Source organism: Pinus tabuliformis, chromosome 8, assembly GCF_031772625.1.
Source record: "Pinus tabuliformis cultivar Carrire ecotype Pingquan chromosome 8, CPIR1, whole genome shotgun sequence".
NCBI classification, from domain to species: domain Eukaryota; kingdom Viridiplantae; phylum Streptophyta; class Pinopsida; order Pinales; family Pinaceae; genus Pinus; species Pinus tabuliformis.
Window position 1 is genome coordinate 1,844,999,908 of NC_142294.1, and position 10,131 is coordinate 1,845,010,038.

Genomic DNA, 10,131 nt, shown 5'->3' on the forward strand with positions numbered 1-10,131 from the left:
GGAGGCTGGTCGGAGTAGTAAATTAAGACAGAAGATTTAAACCATATTCAAATTAGTTTAGTACTGACTATTCCCTGCCCAGCATATAAAGATCTTTTCAAACATTTTTCCATAACCATATTTTGTTAAGTGGATTAAAATACAGACAGAAGATTTAAACCTGAGCATTGACTATTCCCTGCCAAGCATATAAATATATTTTCAAACATTTTTCCATAATCATATTGTGTTAAAGATATTTTCAAACATTTTCCACAATCACATTGTGTTAAGTGGATTAAAATACAAGATTTAAATCATAGTTTAATTTAATTTTAACTAATCCTTATGCATTTTGAACATTGAATTTTTCATAATTACATAAAAAGCAAAGTATCAAAATATAAGACTTAACCTGGTGTAGACCATTACCTCCTAAGCATTATAAGGATCTTCCAAACATTTTGCGAGAGCTGCAATTCCTTATGGGTTTATATTTGTTGAAAATTTACGAGTCCCAATTTTAGTGATACAGATATAATTTATTGGAATCCAATAAATTAAAAGCAGAGAAGCGAATAGAAATTCCAACATATATCTGAAGCTTAAAGAAACATTGCCCTCTGATTTCATGTTGTATCTAGTACTTTCTATGTAATAAATTTTCATGGTCTCAATACTAACTTTGAAATCATGTAGCCCACGGGGCTTTGGATTGACGGTGAATGGGTGCGCTGTTAAGACACTCCTTGCGATAGGTCACTGGTTCAATTCCCCGTGGGTACTTAGATTAGTCTTAACATAGAAAAAAAAAACTTTGAAATCATGTTTATTTTTATTACATTTCAAGTGAACTCTCTAAATCGTGTGCTTAATTTTGAACGATACCGAGGAACCCTGCCTAGACAGTCAAAAGTGGCCAGAATATTGCTGTAACAGTGACTCCCAAAAAAAAATATATATATATATATATATATTGCCATAACAGTATTTGAATCATGTTTTTGATGATGGAAATGGAAATAGATTTAGCACTCTCGAAAATATCTGGAGCACACAAAATCTTGAAAGTTGACAGCTATAACCTAGATTTACAAAAATGAAAATCCCTGCCAAATTTTATCAAAATCTTCACGAAATTGCCATAATTTTCAAAGCAAAAAGACAGTCTGTTTAGACTACCACCATAATTTTCAAAGCAAAAAGACAGTCTGTTTAGACTACCGCCGGCCTTAATGCCTTAATTTTTCTTGGACTTGGTTGAGTTAACATTTTGCTTTTCTTGTGCTTAACTTTTGCTTTTCTTGGACTTGGTTGAGTTAACATTTTGTTTTTCTTGTGCCTAACTTTTGCTTTTCTGGTTGTTCTCGACATTTCGAGTGAACTCTCATTCCAGAATGACTAGTTATTTCATTTTTCTTTCTTACCGCATTCCAGAATGATAAGTTATTTTGACATTTCGAGTGAACTCTTATTCCAGAATAATAAGTTATTTCATTTTTCTCTCTTATTCCAGAATAATAAGTTATTTCATTTTTCTTTCTTACTGCATTCCAGAATAATAAGTTATTTCATTTTTCTTTCTTACTGCATTCCAGAATGATAAGTTATTTCATTTTTCTTTCTTACTGCTTCCAGGGAAGATTTTGAAAGGAAGATTTTTCAGATATTTCAAGTGAACTCTCTACCCAAAAAATATATATTAAATTCCTGAGGAGGTTTATTTTGTTTTTCCTGATGTTTCAGAAGAAGATATTTTTCTGATGTTCCAGGTGAATACCACCTGAAGGATACGTGGAGAGTTTTCCTGAAATGTTGGAAAAAAAATATTGACAATCTAATCCAGAAAAAATTTAGCGCAATGTGCAAATCCGTGGAAGCATGCACTACTATACAGGCAATCTTATTCACATTTAATTAATGTCACCAATGGTAAGGCTTACAATGATTATTGACATCACAATGGTAACAATTACAATGGTATGACAGCAACCTTGATAACATAAATACCGAAGTGAGGTAGGATGCCATCACAACATCAACCGAAGGTGAAAAGAGTTCGTTTTCCATACATGTAATCAAAGCATATATAGTAAAAGATTAGATCTGTAATACCATTTCAAAGCATATATAGTAAAATATTTGATCTGTAATACCATTACAGACTGGTGCTACTTGGGGAACACCTATGCCTGCTTTTTCCCTGCACCTTTCAGGATGAAAATCTTTACAAAATTGCATAGGTAGGATCTTCATAATTTCCTCTAGAATTGCGCCAATCTAATGCTCTAGTTACACAAACTGAGGGACTTGGGAGCATAGTTCAGCCAATTTGCAGTGTGTTATCAAAAATATGAGACCCAAAAAAAAATCCCATTTCTCTGCATCTTTGATTGGGATTTGTTTCTCATTGTTTCAAGAAACAGAGTTACCATGAATTTAAACCTTGGTTGATGGCTCAATACCTCCATCAAGTTCATCAATGAACAGAAGGCCCATTGGCAAATTTGATTCCCTTGAATACAAAATGTAACAGCATTTCCAAGATCACTTTCTTGTCATCACTTTCCCTATTCATGACTATCACAGTATCACTATGAATACATCATTGACAAACTTGTTCACGACAGTATAAGATTTCATCTGCATTGATTTTGAACACAATATTCGGAGACAGATCTCTTATCAAGTTCTCAGCAAAAATATAAAAACCGTTTCTCGAGAAGAAATAATAATTAAAATGCAATGATCAGGATAATGTTTTTCTAAATATAAACCAAGGGCATCTCAAAGTCATACTCCGAATGGAGTTGAAACTTGATTCAACTCGTTTCCTTGAAGATTGGAGTCAGACTCGGGAGTTGACTGGTACTCAGAGAGGTTTCTGGTGACATTCCTAAGTGATGCTTATTCTCTAACTTTCAGTTATAGATCAAAAATCTTTAGTAGTAAGATGGAATGTGGAAAGCTTATCGGGCATCAAGGCTTCAGGGTGATATCCTTCAACAATCCATCCTAAACACCAAGCCATTCAATTTTCTAGGCAAACAAGACCCGCACCCACTAAAACAGAGACCTTCCTTGACCTGAATATAACTTCCTTTAAGGACATGCAATATGTTCGCTGAATTTGGATCAAGCCTAGTTCTGCTTATTTCCTGTGCCATCTAGGCTACAATGATAATAACAGTTTTGGCATTTTTTTCCTGGAAGTACTTCAAGTAACATACCAGGAGGAGCTGCACTAAAGAATGGGCTTTCATCAACTTAGGCAGCAAGTCAGAGGGATATCTGGTCCATCAAAGTTTCCCAGGACTTGCACCCCGCCTGATTCTTTTTTAAACTCGTGCCATACAGGTGAGTGTATCATTCCATCAATCTCGCCAGTGAACCAATGCTCATTGGAAAATGATGGATTTTTTAATGTGGCAGATAAATTTTTTATTTGTGTTTGGATGCATCTAGTCTTGAATAATAAGTTTGTCAAATACAATTTCAGTATTTTCAGCCTTCCTCCAGATATCAACCGATTTGCCAACAAGTCTTGCAAGTAATAACAAAACTCGTTTCATTAAAAAAATGAGATATATCAACAATTACCTCATCCACATTAGCAAAATAAACATGCAGACAATGAACACTGCTCAGAGTAGTAAAAGATCAAACCAAAGGATATTTCCATGTAATATTAACTAAGATCAAAAAAATCTGTCTTCCACTGTGAGAATAAAATGAAATAATGGATACAAATGATGGCATGTAAAACTGAAGCCACTGACTAGAACAAAGATAGTACTGGGACACTAAAGGTTTCAGAGAATACAGCAAGAATAAGATATACAATTCAGATTACCCACCATTGGCTACAACACTCTTCTCTCCGTCTAAAACTAGTTACTAAGTGAGTCCAACTTTGAAGCCTCTTAAAATCAAACCAAATGAGAACCTGCTCGAATTCAACTATAAGTGATTCCAGAAATCGGTCAAAGTTTTTCCAATGAACATAATAGTCCTGCATCTGAACTGAAATCCGAATCCTGAGGGATTTCACCTGCTGCTTATGATGTGCTACAGCAACCAACTTTCTTAGTTGCCGTGACATCATCTTTCACGTTGATTGTTTGACCTTGTGCGGGAGCTGCTGCATTATCTTCCGAAACATCCAGAGCCTTCTTACTAACGATCCTGTATATTTGAGTCAGCACCTGCTTGAAAGCATTTTCCACATTGGTGGACTCTAGTGCAGATGTCTCTATGAAATAGAGCCCTTCTCTTTCTGCAAAGGTCTGGGCATCTTCCGTGGAAACAGCCCTCAAATGGCGCAAGTCGGACTTGTTACCAACAAGCATCACCACAATGTTGTGCTCGGTATGATCACGAAGCTCCTTGAGCCACCTCTCAACATTTTCAAAGGTGACATGTCGAGTGATGTCGTAAACCAACAATGCACCAACAGCACCGCGATAATATGCACTTGTGATGGCTCTGTACCTGTTCTCAGAAAAGGAAAGGTATTAGGGTCATCTAAACTGCCTTTATGCAGGCATAGCTCAACTTCAGGATAAGGAAAACCTTCAGAAACAATAATGAAAAGCTTCAGAGACAATGTCAAGCAACTCAGACTTGACAACAAGTTGGCAAATCCAAAGAGTGGAGCGTTCAGTTCGATCTGGGAGTAGTGGCGCAAAACTCGCACGATAATCTAAGTAAAAAATGCATAAAGTATTCAAAATTGCGTAACGATTATGCATTTCATAACAAAACCATAATATTATATTGTAAGATGGGTCTTTCAGTGTTATCCGAAAACTCTCCACAATAATGAGCAACTGTGGAAATCTAAAATCCAGCAGTTAACTCACCCTCAGACACAAAGACGTTGCAGAAAGCAGTGCAAAAATGGGCATTAAAAAAAATGTCACTCAATGGTTTCAAAAACATCCAAAAAATGCTGTTGGAGTCTAGATGTTGAGGCTCCTAAGTCTGCTGCAGACTCAGCAAATACTCTCAAGAACTCCCATATGAGAGCAGTCAGACCTGAGTCAGGTCTGACCCGAGTTTCAGCAAAAGAATTGAAAGTTGGGAAAAAAGCGCAAGGGGGAAAAGAGTCCTGTTTTACTGTTCAGAAAATATTACTTCCAAGTCAAACATATTCATTCAGGAAACTCAATTTCGAATCCCTGAAGTCATTAAGAAACAGAAAACAAAACAAACTGGAAGTTACCAGTCTGCGGACTCCAGGTTGTTTTAGCCATCCCCGTGTCAAAGCTCATACCCCAATGAATCAGATAACTTTTGCACACACCCAATCTAACTGACCTCAGCCACTTGTGGGAATCATATTACCACTATTGCTTTCAAGACAAACGTTTATTGAAACAGTACTAACAGATATCGTATGTCTTTTTTAGTATAATCTGTAGAATTTTGAAACTTTTCCAACATTTCCTCTGAACTCTCATCAGGGAAAATAGATATGACAATATTCATATAGAGAGAACTTAGATCAACATCATGACGTACAATTAGTCTCTTAAATTAAGAAAAAATATCATCCTGTACAAAGGTAACTATTCCATATACCAATATTGGCTCTGACTTTTAAGTTTTCGCCTAAACTGAGAATTTTCCAAAGTTACCATGCAAAAGCATTAGTTGTAGAACGAAAACCCACACATGGAAATGCACCTCACAATCGACTAACTTAAACAAAACAAAAGTAACATTTGTCATTCTCTATTGTTGTTCTGCACAAAAGTGGTTCTGAGGGGCATATCAAAGGAAGAAGGCTAAACACTATGTTTTTATCCTTTTCCAGTTTGCCATCAGCCAAATCGAGCCAGTCAATCTTTGTCAAAATTGCAAGTTTGAATCAATAAAATTGTTCGTTTTAATGCAGAAATGGATTTGGCACCCTTTAACACTTCTACTGCAAACAGATTGTAAAAATTAACGTCTGATATGTGCAATTCCATCAAAACCAAAACGATTCTTGCTGGATTTTGGGATAAAAATACTGGTTTCCCTTCTTGCTACTTTAAGCAGCCGGAAAAGGACCATTTCATAGCACATTTAGACTACAGCATAGTAAAGTCAAAAGATTTCACTAAAGACAGAAATTTAGAAATGGTGCATAATCTGGATTCCTAAGGTGATCGATATCTCAGATGATAAAATGAGAAATATATTTTACTTTTCGGTCCATGAATATATGTTAATTTTCTTCCAATATCTCCTAAAATGGCAAATGAAATGCTACCAAAGTGGAATTGGCTTTTATGCCCCAAGCAAAGCCACTCCAACTCTAAACAATAGGCAACAGGTACTACTGTTTCTCAAGCCAATGAAATGCCATTAATTCATTTAGAAATTGATTATACAGAAATATACGGGGAAGAAAGCAGTATCAAAATCCTATTGAGGAAAAAGAACTACTCCGTGATTCAAAAACTAATTCCCCAAGAGAAAAGCAAGAAAGGGCAGTTCTAAGGGAAAAACACAAAAGAAGACTCTATTAAATCAGAGATATTTCATGTCTGCAACTCATGAACCCAAAAGAAAACATATCTTCCTAAAAACATATAGAAAGGAAGAATATAGAAGCCTCCTTAGACATCGTGTGCATGTAATGGATTGTCAACATGATGAGAGGCCATGAAACCCAAATCTATTTACATATGCTTGGGTGTCTGCATATGTGGTTGTGTTGTGCATACCCCATAATTTGGGATTCAAACGTGTTCATGCACAAACACCCACATATAAAGAGAACAAAAAAGAAAGTAAAACCCTTGCATAAGGCTTAACAACACAGGTGTTCCTGAATAAGCTGGTAGCCATGTGATTTTCATGGAATATATTCTCACCTGTAACTTATTAGGCGAGAGAAAAGAAAAAAATAAAAATACCACCTACACCAAAAAAAATAAAAAAGAAACCTACAACCTCCTAACTGTTTATAATTTGTCAATTGGGTTTATCTCGGGTGATTTGGAGTGATGATTGGAATCTTCCTTATCCAGTTTAATTCTGGAAAGTAACATGATGAGATTTGATGTAATGACTTTGAGCCTTCCCTGTCCAGATTTAATTCTCGAAAGTAACACGATGAGATTTGACGTAATAATTTGTCAATTGGGTTTATCTCGGGTGATTTGGAGTAATGATTGGGATCCTCCCTATCTGTTTATAATTTGTCAATTGGGTTTATCCTCCCTATCCAGATTTAATTCTGGAAAGTAACATGATGAAATTTGATGTAATGACTTTGAGCATTCCCTATCCAAATTTAATTCTCAAAAGTAACACGATGAGATTTGATGTAATAATTTGTCAATTGGGTTTATCTCAGGTGATTTGGAGTAATGATTGGGATCCTCCCTATCCAGAGGATTTAATTCTGGAAAGTAACATGATGAGATTTGATGTAATGACTTCGAGCCTTCCCTATCCAGATTTAATTCTCGAAAGAAACATGAACATGATGAGATTTGATGTAATGACTTCGAGCCTTGTTGTTGAGAATAAATATAGTCAATAGAAGGGCAGGAACATCCATAATTCATTTTCAATGTAAAAAACAGGACATAATCCTCATATGGAATATAAAGATATAGTCAATAGAAGGGCAGGAACATCCATAATTCATTTTCAATGTAAAAAACAGGACATAATTCTCATATGGAATATAAAAATATTTTCAATGAAATATAAAGATATTTTCAATGTAAAAAACAAGAACATCCATAACCCTCATATGGAATATAAAGATATTTTCAATGTAAAAACAACTGCATAAATATCACAATTCAAGACACTGAAGCAAACTAATCTCACCATTTTATGCTCAAGCATACCAAAGGGTTAAATAATGAACGTCAAAATCGAACAAAAAACAACAGCAGCACGCCGAATCCATTAGCTCTTCACAAATGAGATTCCTAATGGGTCTAGAAAATTCATAAAAAAATATTCTAGACAACAGATACAATATACTGGAAACAAAGTAATCTCGCTACTTTACAGTCCAATAAGCCAAAAGTATGAAAGAAGGTTGAAAACAACACCAACAGCAAAACGTACCCATAAACAAACAAATAACCAGAAATGAACGTAACCCATCAAGAGACACTGTAGTATGCCACAGATCTGAGATATCGAAGACAAAGCACCTGGTGTGATCCTCCGAAGCCACAAGTAAAAACATCCGTGCTTGTTAAGCATGGAATAATGTTTAAGACCTATTCTTCCCCAGCACAAAATCAAAATCAATACAGTTTAATCTTAGAATCTTATTGTTGCATGAACCAAAGAGCAAACAATTCCTTGCACCTCAGACAAATACAGATGTAACAGTAATTTTAACCCACGGATCCTAGGTATTGAAGACAGATTAAAACATGAAGATATCTACAATACAGATCCCTAAGGTTAAGGACAGACAAAAGCATACATGCATACACACAATATTACACAGAGAGGGGCAGGCAGGCAAACAAATAAATTTGCATCTTTTTCAAAAAAGCAAAAGCTATGGAAATATATTTCATATTAATGATATGATGCAAAATCATGGAAAAAATTATTATTATGACGCATCTTTGATGGAATAGAAAAAAGAAATCCCCCACACACAGACCTTTCCTGACCAGCAGTGTCCCATATCTGGGCCTTGATCATTTTCCCATCAACATTAATGCTCCGTGTTGCAAACTCCACACCAATTGTAGATTTGGACTCCAGGCTGAATTCATTTCTAGTAAATCTGGAGAGCAAATTGGACTTACCGACACCAGAATCCCCAATCAGGACCACCTTAAACAAATAGTCATAATCATCATCGACTTTGTAAGCCATCTCCACACAGCACCAAACGAACTCTTGGGTGTGCTCAAGAACCCAAAACCTGAATGAATAGCTGCGCAGTTAATTTCACCTTATAGCAGAAACCCAATAGCCGGTTCAATGGGTAGATAATGAATATCGGCCTATTATAGACACCCAATATCTGGTCGGATGGATACACAATGGATATCAAGCTATTGCAGAAAAATAATAGCCTTTCAATGGATACACGATGAATATCGGCTTATTGCGTGAACCCAATAGCTGGTTCAAGGGATAGATAATGAATATCGACCTACTGCAGACGCCCAATAACTGTTGGATGGATACAAAATGAATGTATCGCAGAAACCCAATCTCCCGTTGAATGGACGGATACACGCTGAATATCAAACCGACGCGTTGTTTACGCTGATCTAGGAAATGGGTATTGGATCCAGATCTTTGAGCATTGGGTGTCCGCAATAAACACCCAAAAGCCCCCAAAAATGACCAAAGGAGAGAGTCGTGTGCGATCAGATTTGAGTTCTGGCAGCCTTGGAGATGAGAAAATCTGTAGCCAGATCCACTTGGCTGAATCTTGCGAAGCAATAAAGTAGTATATAATAAAAGGGAAATTGACGACAGAGTCAGCAGTATCCGGTAGGCACCTAGCAGGGACTGCGCGTTAGCTGGAGTTGGCTGTGTACCCAACTGGGACAACTGGTCAACCCGGTGAATGAATGATTACAAGGAGTTGGGATTTGATAGGTTCGTTAGATAACAGCCTAGCTGTTTGATATTACTATAAATAACCATATATGACATATAATTACTACTAAATAACCATATATTACATATAACTAGCAATTGTCCTTGTTTTTTTGGACTCGATGAATTACTTAAATATAAATGAAAGAATTTTTTAGTTTTGTGAATTACTAAAATATAGATGAGAGGGATTTTCTAAGTTTAATGACATAAATCTAGTCTTATTTTGTAATAAGGATTGAGCACTTTATTCATAAATGAAAATGAGTTGCAATATACCATAATACAACTGACGATGATTATTTAATGATTTGCAATACACCATATTACAATTGGTAATGATCATTTGGACATTTATGGGATCATTTACTTGGTGTAATATCATGGTAAGTATCATCACTTACTAGAATTGGTGAACACTAGTTGTATAGATATCCTACATGTGTAAGATTGTTAATTATCATGGTTGTTTTTTTCTTTGTATAAGTGTCCTACATGTGTAAGATTGTTAATTATCATGGTTGTTTTGTTCATGTTAATGTGGTTTTTTATTTAAAA

General features: G+C 35.6%; 1 protein-coding gene across 1 annotated transcript; it reads right to left on the reverse strand.

Moving 5' to 3' along the window:
• Window positions 1-3,632: 3,632 nt before the first annotated feature.
• LOC149243638 (ras-related protein RABA1f-like) lies at window positions 3,633-9,504 on the reverse strand. Its single transcript, XM_089374591.1, has 2 exons — window positions 8,618-9,504; window positions 3,633-4,470 (listed from the first exon to the last, which is right to left on the reverse strand). Exons 1-2 carry the CDS (start codon window positions 8,833-8,835, stop codon window positions 4,038-4,040), a joined length of 651 nt encoding a protein of 216 aa, XP_089230717.1. The 5' UTR covers window positions 8,836-9,504; the 3' UTR covers window positions 3,633-4,037.
• Between the last annotated feature and the right edge of the window lie 627 nt (window positions 9,505-10,131).